The 22,187-nt window shown below is 38.6% G+C and overlaps 1 protein-coding gene across 1 annotated transcript; it reads left to right on the forward strand.

The window, feature by feature from the left end:
• The first annotated feature begins 4,569 nt into the window (after positions 1-4,569).
• On the forward strand, positions 4,570-21,240 carry LOC111158547 (proteasome maturation protein). Its single transcript, XM_022520644.1, has 6 exons — positions 4,570-4,664; positions 7,279-7,376; positions 9,688-9,748; positions 12,566-12,667; positions 16,454-16,547; positions 21,070-21,240. Exons 1-6 carry the CDS (start codon positions 4,662-4,664, stop codon positions 21,135-21,137), a joined length of 426 nt encoding a protein of 141 aa, XP_022376352.1. The 5' UTR covers positions 4,570-4,661; the 3' UTR covers positions 21,138-21,240.
• Positions 21,241-22,187: the final 947 nt, after the last annotated feature.

Here is a 22,187-nt window from a genome sequence, read left to right on the forward strand (position 1 = left end):
TTCAGAGGACACTCTTTTAAAAGCAACTCCATCTGAAATCATAGTCATCAAGTATTTCAAGAGAAATATGAAACACTCATCTCTTAGGGTTAAAGAAAAGGGTCTGTCAAATAAACTGGGTGTAAAGTATTTCTCCATCCCTTAACACTTATGAAGGGACTTGCAAACACAGATGTGTAAATATGATTTATCTGAAATTAAGCACATTGAGCCTTCCCCAACACTGCAAGAATTTAGATCATTTAAAGAAGGGTTGGGTGTACTATTTATAATTTATATATTCTTTTCTGGTCCTCTGAGACATAGTAACTTCCTTATTAGTTGAGATTTGTACCACCTCTTCACAAAAATTCCCTCCGCAACCTCATAGGGGAACATAGTATCTGAAACTTACACAGCCATACAATAGGTACCTTAGAATTTGAATATATTTTACAAAGTTTTTACACTAATTAATTCTCCCTTCCATCTTTCTAAAAAAAATGGAGCTCTCATCCTTTTATACCAAACTCTTGAGGGAAAACCATTGTCACCAACCCTTGTCGCCTGACCCTCTCCAGATCCCCCCATCCTGCTTTCAGAGCTCAAAAGAATCCATCTGGTTAAGAACTGTCAGAGACCAGGAAGAAAAAAGACCAAGCAGGACTGGCCAGAATCTGTAGCTGGGAGGGGGAGAGGAAGGCGGGGGACATCACACACACACACATCTGTGGCTCTTACTGCTAGTGTATGTCAGAATTGTAGACTTTTTGGTAAGGTGCCAGTTTTTGTTGAGTCTAGCCCTGAGGGAAAGGGGATAATTGGAACCAGATAAGGATTTAGGGCCTTAGCTTATAGTGCTGAGCTTTAAGGTTGGGCTCCAGGCCCAGGAAGATGCTTCTGGAAAGTTCTTCAAATAAGTTTTCTTGGATCACCCATGTCTACCTCAACCTATTTCCCAACCATATGAGCCAGCCTAGTCTTGCCTATTAGCCACAACTATCCATTTATCTGCTCTTTCCCACATTTTTCATTCAATAAACATTTACTGGTTCTTTCTGTGTGCCAGATACAGATACAATAATATGTAAGGATAGCCCCTGAGTGCAGAAGCTTGTTGAAAAGAAATAGATGTGGAAATAGATAAACACAACTGAGTGCTAAAGGTTATTGTAGTGTACGGGTCACATCAAGTGCATAAAGGAGAGGACCTTGACTTCTCTACTCCCTGTACCCCTCTGGTACCATTAAATGCTCATCCCTTGAACCTGCTACTCACTGGTCTTCCTTTCAGAAAGCCTGCCACTAAGTCCCCTGAATCATTCAACTAGACTTCCCTAGTTTATTGCAACTAGATTTCCCAGTATTTTTTTTAATTTGCCACAAGTTCTCTTCCCACATCTTAGCCCTAACTAAGAAAGCTAGGTTTCTCATAATCGATGCTACTTTCCTCAAAAGCCTGTCCAGTGGTGTCTACTCTTTCGCCCAAAGTAGTACAAATCTTAAATTTCCCTAATTTACAGAGCAAGAAAAATGTCAACACAACTTCTTGCTCCCCACTTTACTGCTTGATCATTTATCACTCAACTACCTGTTCTTCGAAATGCATGCATTGGTGGGGTACCTAGACGGCCCAATCAGTTAAGCATCTGCCTTTGGCTCAGGTCATGATCTCAGGGTCCTGGAATCAGACCCCACACTGGGTTCCCTCTCCCTCATTCCCCTGCTCAGGCTCTCTCTCTCAATAAATAAGTAAAATCTTTTAAAACAATGAAATGCATACATTTGCTTTACCCCATCCTTTCTTTACTTTTGAAGGGATGAAGACTCAACCAATGCCACGGGCATTTTTCAACTCAGCATGCGTTTACACCAGCCTGAGTTGTTGCCTGGCTGTCTTCATTCACCTGTTCTCACCCTGCATTCTAGATGGGTTTCTTCTGCTATGTTCAACAACATGCATTCAACAAATATTTTTGTCAGAAGAGCTTAAGAGTAAAGTCAAGGAAGACAACAAGAAGTAAGGTAAAATAGAGTACTTGTTGGGCTACAACGCACATGAGCTTGCTTCTTACGTAAAATGTGGTTGATAGTAGTATCTACCTCACAGAGTAATTGAAGATTAAGTGAAATGAAGTATGTCAAGAACTAAGAATAGGGCTTGACATATAGCAGATGTTAACAATTACTAATAGTCTATTCTCCATAGAGCCTAAGCAAACATATTAAACCATTCTAATATCCAATCTAACTTAATTCTTTAAACTAGCACACTCAACACTGACTTGTATTAGTTAATGCTGTAATAAACCTTTTTAGAAAGATATAAACATGGGTGTGTTTATATGGCTCAAAAGAAGGCAATTTTTCTCCTTGCTTTACTACTGAAATTACCTTCACATCAGTCACTAAAGATCTATTTTCGAAACTTTATGAACTTTTTAAAGCTATTTTAAAACTACTTTCTAACCTCTCTTTTGAACTACTTTTCAACCTCTCAACACTCTCTTCCCCTTTGGATTCTTTGATGGCACTTTGATTTTCTTTCTACCTCTCTGACCATCTTTTTGTCTCCACAGCAGGATCTCCTTCCAATGGTTGCCTCATGAATTCTAGTATTTCTTAAGGTCCATTACTACTTTTCACTGCTTCTCAAAGTCTCTGCAATGTGCTATGATACCTTTCTATCCTATCTCTTCTGTGGACTACTGCAATACTCTAAATGATATCCTGGTTCCTAGTTTCTCCCAATTCCAGTATACTCTTCATGCTGCCATCAGAATTTTTTTTAATGTCAAATGTTTGTGAAAAGACCTCCATTACTGCCTATTTTCTCAAAAAAAAAAAAAAAAAAAAAAAAAGAAAGAAAGAAAGAAAGAAAAAAGAAAAAGAAAGAAAAAGAAAAAAAGAAAAAGCCCCAAACTTCAGCACACCATACAGGCCCTTTATTTTACCCCCACCAATCCCCCCAATCTCATTTCATCTTGTTCCCCTACTCCCCCAGAACTCTAAACACGTGGAAAACTTCATTGTCCATATTACAACATGCCGTTAGGCAAATCTCTGCCTTTCCACATTTCCTCTTCCTCAAAAGCCTGTTTTCCCTGTTCCCAACCACTTCCTGATCCAACTCCCTTTCTCTATTAAGCATTTACCACATTAATTTACCATGTCTATTCCCTAAGGAAAATAAAAGCATCCCAAGTATAGGGAAATGGCTTTTTCTTCTCTTTAGCTCCAGAATCATAAGCTCAACAAAAATTTAATAACTCAATTGTGAAGAATCAACATTAAAGTGATTTCTTTTTAAGAGCTGCAGTTTTAAAATTTCTCCTTAGGTGGAACTGAGTATAAGAAATAAGATGCAAGTAAAACATTCAAACTCACATCTCAAGGTAGATATTGAGAGACAGAAGATAAGGACAACAGTGCAGAATATTTGAAATCTGGACTACCCTGGAACTTCAAGGTTGTAGGACCATGGTTGTAGATATACAAAACATATCTGACCTTAGCCTCCCTCCTTAGAAAACCTTCAATGGCTTCTTATAGCCTCATCCTTAACTGGCACAGAGGCCTCCATAATAAACTTGCCTCCATCTACTTACAGCCTCATCTCCCACTACTCTCTACCCTACTTTCTGAACTTCAGCGTTACATACCTCCTTCCCCACTTTTTTTTTTCCCTAAGCAAATGCCAGTGATGTTCTTCCATATATTCTCCTACCTCAAACGAGTTCACTCTATCCTTTCACTATCAGCCCGAGGATTCCTTAAGTCACCTCCATTATACGGTGACAGAGTATGAGTCCATTTTATCACATTATATTTGGAAGGCAACACAGTGTGATATTATGATAATGGATTATGGGTTCTTCAGTATATTTAACCTCTTTTGTCTTGCTTTCCTTGACCATAAAATTGAGACAACAGTGTACATACTTCATAAGATGATTGAAGGGATTAAAGGAGATAGTTCATGTAAAGCACTTAGAATTGTGTTGCTATAAAGAAAAGCCCAATATATGTCTGTAATTATCAACCATACTTCATTTGATGTCACGCTTCCCCCCACCCCCAACAACTTCGCTGCTTCTCTAGCCCAGGAACCACATCAGCCAGATTCATTTCTGTATTATTGGCCTTGGGACAGGATTTTGAACATAGCAGGTCTTTGATATATGATCTGTAAAAATAAACTGGCAAAGCCTCGTGTTCTACGTTTGCCTTACTAGCTCAAAGACTGCAAATTACTCATCCCACCTATGCTTCGTTTACCCTCACGAAAAATGTAGTACCCACTTTAACGAGCTTGTGTATTAAATAAGGGGACGCATCTACCAAAGCACATTGCCCATCTTCAAATACTGTACCAACGGCAGATGTTAATTAATCAAGCGGAGGTCCTCGTCTTCCCTCCCCTCCGGCACGTCTCGTCCCGACCCCGCCTTCCTCCCAGCCCACACCCTTACTGCGCCCTTGGCCCCGGGTCCCTCGGGACTTCAAGCGTGGGAGCCACGGACCCGCGCGGCTCCCTCCCAGCGCCCCGCGCCCTCCTTCCTTCCTTGCCCGGACGGACGCACTTCCGGCGGATGGGGGGGGGGGAACCCCGGAAACGGAAGTGAGCGGCGGGGCCGACTGACGGTAACGGGGCTGAGAGGCTGTTCACAGAGCAAGTGAAGATGGTGAGTGAGACCCTGGGCGACCTGAGTTCCCGGCGGGCTCGGGACCCTGGCCCGGGAGAAATGGGCCGCCTCCTCCTATCTCGTCCCGGGGTGGCGGCGGCGGCGGGAGGATGAGGCCGGCCTCGGGCGCCATGATCTGTCGAGTCACGGGGTTGGGGGTTTCGTGGCTGTCGTCCGGGCTGGGCTCCGGCACCCGTCCCGCGAGCAGCGCTTCGGCTTAATTTACTTCACTTGTTTCTCTCGATGTGAGCCCTCTCAACCCGGAGACCCCCAGCACGCCCCGGCCCCCTCCCCATAGTTGGCGCGGAGCTGGCAAGGACAGATCCGAAAGTGCAGCGTTGTTCTGTGGTGTGTGCTGCGGCGTCGCCCACTGACTACCCTTCCCATGAGGGGCAAACCTTGGGGGCCCAAAGCCCTCGAATTCCTCACTCACCCCAGGCCGCGGAACTGCTTTGCTAACAAACCCAGCTATAAAGTCTCCTTTTTATCTTTCACCTTTACAGACATTTTGGGGAACCTGTAGTATGCCAGAAGTTGGAGGGGGAAAAATCGAGACGTTTGTTACTCCCCATTTGTCAGTATTGTTAGTGCATCCTCCCCACTCCCACCCACTTTCTATCTTTCTAACTTTAAAATTGGGATGCTTGGGAAAGACTCCTGAAGGGCCGCGGCCTCTGACTCTGGTACTAGGCCATTTAACTCTAGAAAATTTCTGTTGGTAATATTGCTGATCTTTGTGAAGAGGTCTTATAAACACTTTGAGGTCTAGTGGTACTTAACTTCTCATAGATTTGTTTTCTTCTGCTGCTTTAATAGAAACATCAGGTCCCAATCCTGATACTTTACAGAAGGAAATTGGGTGAAATCATGACAGTAAAGCCCAGAAATCCGAATTCTCCTTTTCTTTGTGTGTAGAAGAAACTTTTCTTCTCTTACTTTATAATAAAACAGTCTGAGAGGAGGAGAATGTTTATGTGGGAAGGTACCAGGAGATATATTTGGAAAGCTGCAGTCATACAACTCTAGATGTGGAAAGAGTTCAGGCACCTGGAGGGATGAGTAAAAGGGGCCAGAGAGATTGTGTGCCTTGATCATAGTCACATAGTACGTTAGAGACAGTTGCATTAGGTTCAAGATTCTTTTCCTGATCAACCTTGACTTCTCTGTAGGGAGGTCTGTTTTGTAGGTTCCTGAGTTCCAGGCTAAGATTGTTGGACTTATTTTTCAAAGAAGACATTGGCAAATCAGTGAAAGGTTTTATAACAGCTTGGTGGTAGATATTGTACATTTTAGGAAAACCTTGAGTTGCGGAAGTAGAAAATGGAAAAGTGTAGAGACAGCAAGACCCAGTCAAGTGCTGTTAAAGTTACCCAGGTGTGAGATCCTGAAGTAGAATGGTAGATTGAAGAAACTCTGAACAGGATAAAGTACCTGACAATATAAAATACAGATAAATTAAGAAATCAACTTAAAATGCTGGTTTCTCAGAGTAGTTTCTCCTAGAATAGTGTAAGGGGATACCAAACTACCTGTCACTGTTTTACATTTTTCTGCAGAATTACAGCAATATTGTACTTGAGCAACAAGTGATTAGAAGTCAGCTTTTGTGTTTTACCTGTTGTAATGTTTATTGCATTTATTTGCTTGTTTAATTTATCTTCATTAGACTAAACCCTGGAAGGTAGGTGTATATCTTCAGCATCTACCGGAGTACCTGCCACATAGTAGATGTTTAATAAATATTTGGTGATCAGATTTTTATGGTATAGATGTGTAGGGTGATAATAAACCAATACCAGATGTACTGGGAGTCTTTGTTCTTGTTTGGTTTTGTTTATAATATACTGATTAGATTGATTTTTCATAGGGAGTACCCTGTTCTAAAGACCAAATACTTTCTGAATGTCTCTCTTTTTTACCCTTGGCTTCTGTGACCACCTTCTAGCTAGCCTGTTATTAATCCCACTCTCTTGTTCTTTATTAAGGAATTGCATTCTGTCCTCGACTATTCTCATTCTGTGCTAGTCATTCCAACCTAAGCAAGGGATCTTTCCAATGAGAGTAAATCTGATCCTGTCATAACCCTCAGAGGCTCTCTATCAATTTCAGAATAAAACCTGAATTTCTTTGCATGTTTAAGCCTTTTTGTTTTTTTCATTTTGCCAGCTTTGGTTTACTTGATATGTAGTTAGCTGGTCATGTTAAACTGCTTATAGCTTGTTTATTTATATTTTAATATAATTTAATATAATTTAATATAATTAAATTATATTAATTAATTAATTAATTAGTTAATACATGAAAAATATTTAGAACAGTACCTGACATGTACCCTTACCCATGTTCTTTTTTCCTGGAATGCCTTTCAGTATGACAGTATTCAGAGATCAATCAGAAATCCTTCCTACCCCCAAATTTGATATTATTTAATGTACCATGTATAATCATTCTACCATAATGTAAAGGCTCATCATAATTGTCTAGACTGTGGGCCCTTTGAGGGCAGAGACTTTATTTTTTTTGTCTAGTGCTTATACAGTGTTTTTTATGTAGATGTTCAGTGTGAGTTTTAAAACATTTTTTGTATTTAATAGTGTTTTTATTTGTGTTGTAGAATGCCAGAGGACTTGGATCTCAGTTAAAGGACAGTATTCCGGTTACTGAACTTTCAGCAAGTGGACCTTTTGAAAGTCATGATCTTCTTCGAAAAGGGTATATGGGGGAATTGTGACTTTGACTTTGTTACAATAAAATGTTTCTGTGAATTCTTTTTCACAGTATTCTTTAACTATTTTGATAGACCATAAATATATATTTAATTTGGGACATAGCAAATAGTATACCTTAGACTTAGGGAGGGTGGGAGTGGATGTTTTTTGTAATAGAGGAAGTCTTAACAGTAGTAGGATTGGATAGGGCATCCTTCAAGGAGCTGTTACCCAGTGGCATGACTTGGTACGGTTCTTCTTTTTGCTACTGCTAACTTGGAGAGCCGTTTGTGTCCTTATTAACTACTGGAGTAATTCTCTGGGAGAAACTAGAGCACAGCAGTTAAGAGCCTACTCAGGAGTAGGATGCCTGGGTTTTGATTCTGGCTCTGCTCTTTACTAGATGTGTGACTTCAGGCAGGTAACTTAATTGTTCTATGTCTTAATATCTATATCTGTAAAATAGGGCCGTTAATATATAAATTTCATTTTGAGAAATAAAAGAGTTAATACATGAAAAATATTTAGAACAGTACCTGACATTAGTTAGCCCTCAGTAAGTGTTAGTTGCTGTTACTTTACTTTTCTAGCTTCAGCACACAGTTGTACCCCTTCCTTTGATTTCCTCCATGTTTCTATATGTTTAGGTCTCAATTTCTGGTACTTATTGACAGGCTGCTTTTCTACTCAATCATATAAGGGTAGTGCCTACCCCTGTAAACATTTGTTTTGTATTTTTGAATTTTATCTGTAACTTTAAGGTATTTTGGTCTTACTATAATAAAATGTCATTCTAATGGTGATGTCTGGGGACGGACCTAATGCTTCATTATTGTCTTTCCATTTTCTAGTGAAAGATGCAGTTTATAGTCTTTGGAATTGGAGATATAGTTTGATTTATGGTATGGTATAATCAAATTCATAAAACTAGTCAGTAACCAGGCTCTGATGATTTCTTATATATTTATTTTTTTCCACCTAAAATGCTCCTTTTTCTTCCTGGTTAGACTTTAAGATTGCTGTGAACACAGCCATTTTCAAATTCTGCTTCTAGGATAATGTTCTGTACAAAGACAATATGCAATGAATGATTGTTGCAGGTTCTTTTCAGCTCTCAAATCCCATTTTGGCAATAAGCATAGTCCTCTTTGTGTATCTAGAGTGTTAAAGACCAGTGGCCTGGTTCTAATAATGTATGACCTTATATAGTAGGTATTTAGTAAATGTCAAACATATTGTTCAGCATGTATTTATTAAAAATATATTAAATATTGAATATGCATAGACCTGAACAGAAGAGGTGTAGTTGTTTTTAAGATTCATTTATTTAGGGACGCCTGGGTGGCTCAGTTGGTTGGGCGTCTGCCTTCGGCTCAGGTCATGATCCTGGTATCCCGGGATCGAGTCCCACATTGGGCTCCATGCTCAGTGGGGAGCCTGCTTCTCCCTCAGCCTCTGCCTGCGACTCTGTCTGCCTGTGCTCACTCGCTCTCTCTCTCTCTCTCTGACAAATAAATAAAAATAAATTAAAAAAAAAGATTCATTTATTTATTCGAGGGTGGGGCATGTGAGTGTGGGGAGGGACAGAGGATGGGAGCAAATCTTCAGGTAGACGCCTCACTGAGTGTGGAGCCTGATGCGGGGCACAATCCCACGACCCCGAGATCATGACCTGAGCTAAAACCAAGAATTGGACACTCAACTGACTGAGCCATCCAGGTGCCCCTGGATTTTTTTTATATAATATAGGAAGCATGTCATCAAATAATAGTAATTTTAAACATACTTTGTTAAATTTCTTCCAGACATAGGGCATCATTTAACACTGTTTTTCGAAGCGTTCACCCTACTGAATTGACCACTAGTATCTATAATTGCTGCTTTTTAAAAAGATTTTATTTATTTGTCAGAGAAAGAGCACAAGAAGAGGGAGATGCAGGCTCCCTGCTGAGCAAGGATCCCGTTTCTGGACTTGATCCCAGTACTCTGGGATCCTGACCTAAGCTGAAGGCAAACACTTAATCAACTGAGCCACTCACGTGTCCCTAACTGATACGTTTTAAAACATTTATCATATATAGTAAATTTGACCTTTTTAAAAGTGTTATATAACTCATTATGTTATAATTCACAGTAATATGAATTTTAATAAATATATCAATCCCTGCAACCATTGCCATAATCAAGATACAGAAGCGTCATTGTTCCTAAAAACTCCCTTGTGCCATTCCTTTATACCTATTGATATACCAGTTATACCTGTTGATAGATGCAATTGAGTGATTTATAATCTCATTTTTAAATTTTTTTTTCAGCCTACCTTGTGTGAAAAATGAACTTTTGCCCAGTCATCCTCTTGAATTATCAGAAAAAAATGTATGTTATCCATGTTTCTATTTTTATCCTCTAGTAGAAGAATATACTTTTAGTAATACATAGTTTCATTTATTAAGATAATTTTAATGTTGAGCATTTGACCATGAAGAATATGAGGACTTACTTTCAATATCCTTGTAGAGCAGGCTTTGAATTATCATTAAACTGCTTCACTAAAGCTTCTTTTCTACACATTCTTTTTTTGTCTTTTTTATGGACTATTTTAACTAGGCTCTACTCCCAACATGGGGATTAAACTCAAGACCTTGAGATTAAGAGTCCCATGCTCTACCAACTGAGCCAGTCAGTATGCCCCTGTATGGACATTTCTAAAGACCAATCCCCCTTTCCATTCCTCTCATAATATTTCCTCATTTGATGACCCTGTTTTCCTTTATAATTTTCCTCTGCCATTTTTGCTATTGACAGAGTCCAATCTCTAGCCTTGACCTCTTTCTCCAAGTTACTGAGGGTCGTATTCTCTTGCTAGGCACAGTAGGTACACAGATGAGTATGACATAATCCCCGTCCTTGAGGGGCTGAAAATTTAATGGGAGGACAAGCAGTGGATAGGGGCTTCATAAAATGGTATAGAGGACCAAGATGGAGCAGCCATCTGTGCAGAGGGCTGCTGGGAGGCTTTGTAGAGGAGTAGACATTTGAATGGCTGTGGACCAGTATCAACCAGGTTAATAGATAGGGAAGGGTCACCCCCAAAGAGGGTATATCCTGTATACATGTTCTAAAGACAAAGACTTTCTAAATATACGTTCAGAGCAGGAAGAAAGAGGTATCTTACTACTTCAGGAAGATGGTGCAGTGTTGTTACTAATAATATGGGGCTCAAATCAAGGGAGATTACATTCTCACTTTCTCAAGTATTAGCCTGGCCATTAGTTTTGGAATATTGATTCAGTTCTGAGCAATACATGTTAAGAGAGACATTGACAAATCTGAGTGACACTGGCCCAAATGGTGATGAAGAGTTTAAAAATTGCATAGATCATTTGAGACTCAGTTTACATCAGCTGCTTCTGTGTAGTCTCCTTAATCACTTAACCAGCTAATGGCAGCCGCTTGAAATTCTGTGCCACTTATTAACTGTTATAAGTCCTTTGGCATGGGTTGTGTAATTGAACTATGTAAGTTTAGATTCTTGACACCATACTTAGCAGCTGAGTGAACTTGGGCAAATTCCTTAATCTCTGTTTAAGTCTTAGTTTCCTTATCTGTAAAATGGAGTTAATGATAGCCCATGCCTTGGCATATGCTGGCTTAGAGTAGCTCTCCATGATCGGGAGCTGTAGTAGTGATGGTGATGGAAGATGACCATCCTTATTTATACCAGTGGTTCTCAGCTAGGGATGATTTTACCTCCTCCAGGGAACATTTGGAATGTCTGACTGTCACAGGTAGTATTGGGAGAGAAGGGTCTTTGGTCCTGGCATCAATCGGACGGAGGCCAGGGACACTGCTAAACATCCTGCAATGTAAAGGACGGTCCCCATCCACACAACAAATAATTGTGTAGCCCACCATGTCGGTAGTGCCAAGGGTTGAGAAGCCCTGATCTATATGTAATGTCTTCCCAGTTCGATTATATAACCTCCTCCATGGCAGACTGTTTTGTGGTTTGTTGCCACCAAGCTAAATCCTCATTTTGCCTGTGGTTGCTAATAACTAAATACATGTTGATTGATAATTATAGTTTGACATCATATTAAAAGATGGACATATTCATCAAAGTTTATAAAATTGAATTTTTTACATAAAACTATATTTACTTATGAGGATAGCTCAGTATTTAACAGAAATCCTTCAGTGAGAACTTCAGATTATATACCCATAATAAGAGTTAAAATTTTATACTCTAGCTAAAGTAATTAAAAAACATGTCACTGGGTACCTTATCTTAGACTTAATGTATATGGCCTCTGGTCATGTCTTAAGTGGGCACTAATCTCTCAGTAGGTTTTTGATCAAAATTATTCCCCATGCCCATGACCTAAAATCTTATCAAGAGAATGTAGTATAATAAAAATTGATCACAGAAATCACTTTATCTTACTGTAAGTACTTTAACTTGGACAGACCTTTGTAGTAGTCTGCAAATCATATCCACTACCCATTTTGGGAAACTAGATTAGGATTCATGGGTCAAGTTGATTCATTTTGCCTAAAGTACATTAGATTACAGTCAGTTTTTTAGAAGTAATATTAGTGTTTAGTAGAAGTATGATTCTAGAAAAAAAATTGCTTATTAGCACCCAATACAAACTGGACAAACTTTAGAGCTTTGGGTCTCCCTGCCACCTGGGAATCTATTACCCCAACAAGTGGAGTTTAAACATTGTACTTAATTAACAGGGTGGTATCATGGGTTAGACTATTTCCTTTGTGAAATCTTTTGAATTACATACTTGCATACTTAGAAATTCACTGCTTTTGTCTCTTGTATGTAACGGTTTCTCATTTATACCTTTCCTTTGTTTTACAGTTTTGTGGTAATTCTAATAAAAAACACTGAAATATTTTGTAAATATGTTTTTTCAATGTGAAAAACATTCCTTAATTTATCAGTTCTGTAAATCCAAATTTTAGGTGATAATTTAACATTGGTGAAAAGTACACGTGCACGCTGGATAAAACAGACATTTATGTTCTAAAATTTATTGACAAAATTAATAAAAGTACTTTGTTTTAATTTCAGTTATGGATATTAAAATTCTTTAAGTGTTTTGCTACATACGTATTTGTGCTGTTTTAAAAGCAGAATGTTGCGTGTAACATTTGAAATTACATTGTTTGCCTTCGTAGTTTCAGCTCAACCAAGATAAAATGAATTTTTCTACACTAAGAAACATCCAGGGTCTGTTTGCTCCACTAAAATTGCAAATGGAATTCAAGGCAGTGCAGCAGGTGAGTTTATGGATGTCAGTTATGACATGTGTGTGTTGCTGTGGATTGGAAGGATTCTTCTCTAGGACTAGCCCCATAACCCTTATCTTCTCTGCAGTCCATTCTACTTTGCCCCTTTCCAGGATATGACCTCGATTTCTACTTTATAGAGAAAAAAGAAGACATTACGTGGAAAACTTCAGATTATGAGCTCCGTGCCAAAACTTCTCTGCATCTACTTTCATGGTTTTCTCTTTTTGGGAGGGCTACATTGAATTTGAAATGCCTCTGGGAATATGCATGTGGTTGTATGTTTATACGTAGGCAGTTTGTATGTAGCCGAGTGCACCTGTTGCTCAGGAATAAGATCTTCAAAAATGTCCTTCCAAGTGTGTAAGACCTGCCTTGACCTGTGCTCTGGATTCTGTCATCTCACACTACGTCAGGGAACTCCCTTTTCATGGATTCTTCCTATAGCTGATAGCTTCATCCTCTTTCTCTACTTGCTCAGACTCATCAGCAGTGTTTACATTCATTCTAACCTTTTTTGTCTCTTAAAACAAAACTTCTGTCAGTCCCTTTATAGCACCTTCTCTCTCACTAAGTGTGCTTTTGCAGGTTGAGCGCCTTAAAATTGCCTCCATTTGTATACTCCTTTATCTACTATTTCACTCAACCGACTGGTTTCTGGCTCCCGTCACACCAGTGAAGCTGCTCCTAAATAATGTGGATATCTGTATGCCCTCCTTTTGTTTGATCTCCCTGTGGTATGTTACACCAGTGACTCCTTCCCTTGGCTTTTAGGACACCACACTTTGCTGATATCCCCTTCATCTCAAACCTTGTTGTCTGGTGTTGCCACATAGATTCCTTTTGCTTTTTTCTGCACCCTGAAATTCTGTTTTTTTAGTTCCCATCTCCAGTCCTATTTTCATCCTGTTATTTCCTGTCTATTCCTATAACTTCAATTATCACTTATATGTCGATGACCCCCAAGTTTTAATTCTCATGAGCTACAAACATGTCTAAGTACAGAACAACTCACTATTTCTCACATACTCACATGTGTCATGTATGAATAGGTCGCTTCCTAAGGCAGAGATTGGAGCATGAGCTGTGGTTATCTCACCCTGCACCACATTCCTACCCTCCACCCATACTTCCCACCATCTAGTCAATTACATATTCTCACCACTGCTACTACATTGGTTTTGATTGCCTACTGTGTTTCGTCTGGATCACTGCTGTCCTCCCACCATTGTACATGCTCTAGCCACAATAATCTTTATAAAACACAGATTTGACCATGTCACTCCCCTCACTTTGCCCTTAAATTAAAATTCAGCTCCTTAACATGGCTTTGTCCATGAACTGGCCTCTCCTTGTTCTCCACCATACTTCATAGCCTCCTAAAACTACTTGCATGTCCTGATTCAGTTTTTCTCTCACCTTTTGGCTTTTATACGTGTTCTTCCTACTACTGTGTCTTTTTTAGTAAATTCTACTAATGCCATCAACTATGTTGGCTAAGTCATTGTGGAAGCTATTTCAAGACTTTTTTCCAACGATCAAGTTCTAAAAGAGCGTGTCTGGCTCTAAGTCAGAATAATCTAGATGTGAATCTTGGCTCCACCATCTACTAGTCTTAAGAACTTTAAGTTAGAGACCTTTCTGAGCCTCAGGTCATTTGTTTGTTTGTTTGTTTTTAAGATTTTATTTATTTGGCAGAGATCACAAGTAGGCAGAGAGACAGGCAGAGAGAGAAGTGGAAGCGGCTCCCTGCTGAGCAGAGAGCCTGATTTGGGGCTTGATCCCAGGACCCTGAGATCATGACCTGAGCCGAAGGCAGAGGCTTAAACCCACTGAGCCACCCAGGTGCCCCCATTTGTTTGTTTTTAATGTGAGATGGAGTTAACCATAACAACAGTGTGTGGTTATTAGGGTTCTTCTGAAGATTGAAATAACACAAAGTGACACAGAATCGCTAGCTTCGCTTTGATTTTCCTGCTGCTCACATTCCAGCTACATATGGCTCATATATCAGCCCTAAAATTTTAATCCCATTTAATTCAGAAATCTTTGCTCTGCTCCCTCCAAAATTCTGCTTCCTCCCTTTTTCCCCTTATCCCTGTACTACTACAGTTCTTGCTTATGGGGATGTATAACAGCTGTCTGCTCATCCCTGCTTTTGGTCCTTTCTCAGGGCTATATCTGATCAAACTCTACCTGCCAGGCCCTTACTCTCTGGTTTAACTTAAAAGCTCCATTTTTGTTTCTTCCTCTGTCATCCCTACTTTCCTTTGGAAGAAAGAAAGAAAGAAAGAAATATATATATATATATATATATATATATATATATATATATATATATACATATTTATATTTATATTTATTTATTTATTTATAAGTAAATATAAATAAAAATATATATGTATATTTAAAATAATAGATATATTTTTCTAATTTTGACAACCTAGAGAATTTTTTTCATCCCAAACACTATAGGCCATTAGTAATTAAAAATATTTTTAGTCTGGATATATTTTCTTGGGGGAAATTATCCTAACAGCACCCTTAGATTTCAGAGTTATGATTATTTTAGAATACTAGTATCCTGTAGTATGGACCGCCTATTACTCTTGGCATTCTTTTGTCAATATCCAAAGTAATCTGCATTGTTTCTGATTATGACTGTTAGACAACTAACAACACAGTAACTGAAAATTTGGTTTGGCTCTATAAAAGTTTATTGAATACCAAGTATATGCCAGTGACTATACTATAAACATCTTTTACACCATATCATCTGGCATGTTTGAGAGGAAGGTGGTATTACCCTGTTTCACAGGTGAGGAAGCTGATGGTGAGACAAATCAGGTAACTAGTATTGTAAGTAGTAGAACAGTTTGATTCCAGGTCTCTGACTACACAGCCCGTGCTTGTTCCACTGTGTACTTACATTTCAGTCTGCACTGTATATATTTAACACTTGAGAAAGGTAGATAACGCTAGTTCAGAATGGTATTGTGTTTTTTAAAGGCCCCACAAGTGACTTTGGTCTTCCTTTTTGGTTAGCTGAACTGTTTTAAGGATCATAACTTATATTTTTTATAATGAGCAATACAAAACAACATACAAAGTGAAGTGATCAGTTTACTAAGTAGAATAATGCTCTTACCGAGTTGGAATTTCTTCAGGAGTTTGATTTTCCCACTTTTATTTGGAAATAGATATGACGTTAGATCTGGGGTCTTGCATTTCATCACGTGTATACTGTGGTTTTCTTGGGACAGAAGCCAAGCCTCAAGATACATGCAAAGTTGATGGGATTATTAAGTGTTAATAAACTAATTTTCAGTGTCTTTATATATTTCGAATAAAGTTTTAAGGAATTTTAAAAAATTGATTTGGGTCTAAAATATGAATTGGTGTTTTGGGGCGCCTGGGTGGCTCAGTGGGTTAAGCCGCTGCCTTCGGCTCAGGTCATGATCTCAGTGTCCTGGGATCGAGCCCTGCATCAGGCTCTCTGCTCAGCAGGGAGCCTGCTACCTCCTCTCTCTGCCTGCCTCTCTGCCTGCTTGTGATCTCTCTCTGTCAAATAAATAAATAAAATCTTAAAAAAAAAATAAATAAAATAAAGTAAAATAAAATATGAATTGGTGTTTTTCCCACTGGTTATATTGGTGTTTTATTTGTAGCTTTGTGAATTTTACACGTAAAGAACGAGGAGCATGAAATTAGATTATATATTGTTTTCTTTCTCCGCTTGGTTTTCTCTTATTTTGCCCTTTCATATTTTTCGTGAAGGTTCAGCGTCTTCCATTTCTTCCAAGCTCAAACCTTTCGCTGGATATTTTGAGGGGTAATGATGAGACTATTGGATTTGAAGATATTCTTAATGGTAAGTGTCATTCAGCACCTTTTATGGAGCCCTAATAACGTACAAGGCAATGGAAGCAAACAAAACCTATAGCATCCTCATTCTTATGGAGCTTATAGCTCATTGGATTGATTCGCTTATGTTTATTCATTGCTGTAAGACAATATTCAATGGTAATAACTGTTCTTTAACTGGTTTTAAAGGTGAAATTTATGGAGTTTCGAGGTTGTAGTCATTATCAGTCAGTTGATGGTCAGTCATTTCATGTCCTACAATTATAGTCTGATGTGTGAATCTAATTTAGTATTACAAGGGTAGCTTAAACAATGATTTTTGTTTCAGTATTCAAAATATTTATGGGATATGATGAGTTTTTAAAATGACTAGGAAAAGTCAGAAACGTTTTCTTTAAAAAATAGCTCCCACCCTCAGAGAGTTTTTGTGCTTCTGTAGTTGGTGAACAGGAAAGAAGAATCTGTCATTTTTTTAAAAAAATTTTTTAAAAAAGATTTTATTTATTTATTTGACAGAGAGAGAGAGAGAGAGATCACACGTAGGCAGAGAGGCAGGCAGAGAGAGGGGGAAACAGGCTCTCCGCTGAGCAGAGAGCCCGATGCGGGGCTCAATCCCAGGACCCTGAGACCATGACCTGAGCTGAAGGCAGAGGCTTAACCCACTGAGCCACCCAGGCTCCCAGAATCTGTCATTTTTAACAAAATTCCTTGAATAATTTTATTATATATGAGATAAATAATTTTTAAGTATGAACAATCCAAACAGCATCCTCTGTTTTTTTCTGGTTCTGGGGAAGATAAACAAATACAACTCTGTTAAGTATTGCATCTGTTCATTATGCCCCACCAGTTCAGGAGAAACAGAAAAACCCAACAGGATTAAATTATAGTAGCTTTGCTTGGCTGCTGGTGTCCGGTAAGGAAATGCTTGGACATGGCAGAAGTCTGGTGAGCCTCCCCTTTCAAAATCGTTCCTGAGGGACCTTTTTGAATGCAGGGAAATCTGGAATTCCTAAACTTTTTACATTGAACTTACACTTCATTTTAAATTAGCAAGGTGATAGTTCTTGTCACTATATTTTTGTCTTTAGATTAGTTATAAAAATACATTCATTTAAAAATCAACTCGTGGGGACGCCTGGGTGGCTCAGTTGGTTAAGCAGCTGCCTTCGGCTCAGGTCATGATCCCAGAGTCCTGGGATTGAGTCCCACATCGGGCTCCTTGCTCGGCAGGGAGCCTGCTTCTCCCTCTGCCTCTGCCTGCCATTCTGTATGCCTGTGCTCGCTCTCTCTTCCTCTCTCTCTCTGATAAATAAATAAAATCTTTAAAAAAAAAAAAAATCAACTCGTGTAATTTTGTATAAAGAAAGTGAGAGGTGCTTGTTAAGTATTTATTCAGTCAAGCATTTATTATGTGTCAGGCACTGGACTAAGCTCTAAATATACAATCGTGACAAGACAAACTGTGCTTTCTACATGGGGAGGTAAACACTAAACAGATAAATGCAAACATATAATTATGAATTTTGATAAATTCTAGGAATAAAAAGGGATAGTGGTATAGTTTGTTGTTGGATGGGAGAGACAGGCACTTCTGCGAATATGACAGATAACTTGATTTCCTAAAATATGTGTGAATTAGTTAATTAGAAAGTAAAGGGAAGACTATTTTAGGCAGAAGAAGCAATCAATATGTTAAAGGTCTGTAACCTGAGAGAACAGCTGAAGAACTCTGAAGTGTTTTAAGATGTTTTCTAATCTATAAGCTAACTGGTTAGCTTGCCTTGGTTTCATAGATCCTGGCAGAAGACAAGACTCCTAGAGTCAAAGGACAGTTTATTACTCAAAGCAGCAACAGTAGCTGGGGTATCAGCTTTCCTGTTGGTTCCCTGAGCTCCAGCTCCCAAAGAGTAGCAAGAAGAGGGTCAGGTGATACCACATATACAGTGCATTTTATTACAGGTAGAGGAACCTCCAGATCAGGACATATGAATCTTTTTTTTTTTCTTTTTTTTTTTTAAAGATTTTATTTATCTATCTGACAGAGAGACAGATCACAAGGAGGCAGAGAGGCAGGCAGAGAGAGAGGGAGAAGCAGGCTCCCTGCTGAGCAGAGAGCCCGATGTGGGGCTCGATCCCAGGACCCTGAGATCACGACCTGAGCCGAAGGCAGAGGCTTAACCTGCTGAGCCACCCAGGTGTCCCCATATGAATCTTTTATAATAGGCATTAAGTGTTTCTGTTCTGCTCCAGAAGAGTCATGATCTTTGTCTTCCAGAAGAGTCATGATCTTTGTCTTCTTAGGGTGTTCACTTTAGAAGCAACTTTGGAGAGAGAGTCTAGAACAAAGGCAGGCAGTGTATCTAAGACAGAATTTTGAGAGACCCATAGAGAATTGTCTCCCAACACACATAAGAGTGTGTTAAGAAGGCCCATATGGCTGAAGGGTTTTGAGGTAAGTGTTGGAAGTGATAGGGTTTTGCTTACTCATCAGGGAAGTACTTGACCAGGAAAAATCTGCACATTTTATAAGGAGGAGAAGGGACAATAGTAAAGTCAAAACTAGACATTTAATGCTGAAAAGGGTCTTCTGTTTACTTGAGTTCCCTCACTTTAAGGTGGTTAAACAGACTGATGGAGAGGCTCAGTCCTCCCTCTTGGTCTCTCACAGAAAGATAGCAGCAGAGCAGGTGCTGGAACCACAGGCCATTACCTTGCTGATGTGGTATGTTGTTTTCAGGTGTAAGTGATTTATTTAATAAGCATGCACTTCATTAAAGTCAGAGCTTAAGGCAGAGTTTAAAAGAAAGTTGTAAAAATTAATGTATTCTTTGTTTAACACTTTAAAACATTACATCTGAAACTAGGGTCTTCCGTGATTCCTCCCACACCCATTTCTCTTCCCTATTCTTCAGTTACTTGCTGTTTTCATTTAGTATATTTCCTTCCAGACATTTTTCTGTGTGTTTTCATACTAATATATATAGTCAGAAATATTCGGCATTGCTTAGTGGTTGTTTTTTTTTTTTTTTTTTAAGATTTTATTTATTTGACAGACAGAGATCACAAGTAGGCAGAGAGGCAGGCAGAGAGAGAGGAGGAAGCAGGCTCCCTGCTGAGCAGAGAGCCGGATGCGGGGCTCGATCCCAGGACCCTGGGATCATGACCTGAGCCGAAAGCAGAGGCTTTAACCCACTGAGCCACCCAGGCGCCCCCCCCCTTTTTTTAACACGACTGGCGTACTGTGTGTATCTTAAAGTATGTATGATACATCAGTGCATTTATTGCTGGACGCTTTTTTCACTTTTTTTTTTTTTTTTTAATTTTTGAAAGAGGAGTGTGTGAGTGGGGTTGGGGGAGGGAGAGGGAGAGAAAGAATCTTAAGCAGGCTCTGTGCGGAGACGGACTCGGGACAGACTCGGGGCTCAGTCTCATGACCCTGAGATCATGACCTGAACTGGATCAAGAATTGGACGCTCAACCAACTGAGCCACTCAGGTGCCTGTCTTTTTTCACTTAACACAAAACAGTGCTATAAGCAAATATCTTTGCCTATTCTTTGTAGAATAAGTAGAGACATTTTTTTTAAATAAGTTTAGATTTTGAATGCCTTTTATATAGCAGTTACTCTGCTATTAATGAGGATAGCAGCAGTAGTTGTTGCTAAGGCTACTTTGTTGTGTGATGAGTGTAGAGAGTGAGTGTATAGATTGCTGAACTGATGTGACATAAGAATCTTTAGTCTCTGAGGAGATCAGTGAGGAATCATCCAGACCTGTAATTTTTAATATGGATGGTTATTTATTTTTACAAACTAATTTTACAGTTCATTGGGTTTTTATCCGAATAGGGGGCAGAAACAGAAAAAGGCTTTTTTTGTTTTTTGGAAGCCTACTATTACCATTAATTTTAAAAGCTCCCTTATGTGTACTGTTCAGTTAGAATAAGATTTTGTCTGATTGCTCTCTAAAAACAAGATAGTGAAGATTTTAAAGATTTTCTTTGTCTTGAATTCTGATTTATGTTTGTGTATGTGTATATAATATGTAACAGAGCACAAAACAATAGAAATAAAATGCTTTTGCAAACTAGATTAAGAGACTTGCTCAATCTTTTAATTAGAGATTGTTTCCTAGAGTCATCTGGGAAGCCACTGGAAGGCTTGAATTTTGAAAAAGGAGAATTTTTTCAATCTGTTGTTGGCTTTTTTTTTTTTAACAACTGTATTGAGATATAATTGACATATAATAGAATGTACTCATTTTAAGTGTACGGTTCTGTGAATATTAACAAATGTGTACTGCTGTGTAAGTGTCCCCCCAGTAAAGATATAAAATGCTTATCACCCCAGAAAGTTTCCTTGGTCCCTTTGCAGTCACTTCCCTACCTTTGGCCCCACTAGGCAGCCACTAGTCTCTTTTCTGTCAGTTTTGCCTATTCTAGATTTTCATGTGGGTAGTATCATTGAATTTATCTTTTTTTTTTTTTTTTTGAGAATCTTTAATATGTTTGTTTTTGTTTGTTTTCAGACCCGTCACAAAGTGAACTAATGGGAGAACCACACTTGATGGTGGAATATAAACTCGGTTTATTGTAATCTGTTGTGCTGTTCATGAAAATAGAGGGGCTGCATGTTGTTTATAGTCATCTTTTTACTATAACTTGATGTACACAACATTAAAAATACTGACACATGAGAATTTTTGCCTAAATATTATCTGTGATCATTTGAAATTATTTGGGTCTTTGGTTTATGGCCATGTGACAATGGAAAGCACTAAAGGGAGATGATTTTAAAACTCCCAATTATAGAAAACAACAGCCTTCTGTGTCTTTAAAAAAAATTGTTGGTAAAGAGTATTTTAAAACTGTCTACAGGTTCCAATGCAGCCTGTTTTCTGGGTGTTCCATAAATTTAATTTTGAATAACCATTATCAGCATTTGAGTCTGCAACCTTCATAGTAGCATCTTTCAGAATAAACATCTGTAATTGATTTCAGTGGCAACACTTCAAATTAAGTACAAAGTAAGATATTTATATTTCACCTTGTTTCAGTATAGCCTATTGATACTCATAAGAATAATATTGGATTTATTGTTGCTCTTCTAGAATTGTAGCTATTCTTTGGTTCTTTCAGGTTGAAAAGTATAATAAGTTCAAAGGTTTTGATTTAGGTCTTATCTTTAAAGTGAAAAATTAAAGTAACCAGCGATTAAGCTGTTGTACTGCATAGATTTATATATCACAAGATGATTAGATTGAAGAAAATTAGAATATTCATGTACACACAAATTCCATAATTATTTAAAAATAAATCTTCACTATAGTTCTCATGAGATACTCTTTATGAACCTGGTATACAAAAATCATGAATTTTAGATTTAATTAGTAAGTGAGTCATCTTTCACTAATTAAAAAATATCTTTTGATTATCAGTTTTTGGGGAACATCTGAATTGGGTAGTTCACTGATTTGCAGCTGAAGGCCATATTGCCTCTCCCCTTTTGGGGGTTGGTGGGGGGCATCTAACAATATGTACAGATGTTTTTGGTTTTCACAACTTTGAAGAAGGGCTGCTACTCACATTAATAGAGGCCAGGGATGCTGCAAAACATCCTACAACAGAAAAGACAAAGAGTTATGGC

The sequence above is a fragment of the Enhydra lutris genome, unplaced genomic scaffold (genome assembly GCF_002288905.1).
Source record: "Enhydra lutris kenyoni isolate GAN:26980312 unplaced genomic scaffold, ASM228890v2 scaffoldscaffold60, whole genome shotgun sequence".
NCBI classification, from domain to species: Eukaryota; Metazoa; Chordata; class Mammalia; order Carnivora; family Mustelidae; genus Enhydra; species Enhydra lutris.

Excerpts from the sequence above, each read along its gene's own strand:
- LOC111158547 (XM_022520644.1), top strand. Across the intron at positions 7,377-9,687 it reads CATGATCTTCTTCGAAAAGG|CCTACCTTGTGTGAAAAATG; the intron begins GTATATGGGGGA and ends TTTTTTTTTCAG. Across the intron at positions 12,668-16,453 it reads AATTCAAGGCAGTGCAGCAG|GTTCAGCGTCTTCCATTTCT; the intron begins GTGAGTTTATGG and ends TTTTTCGTGAAG.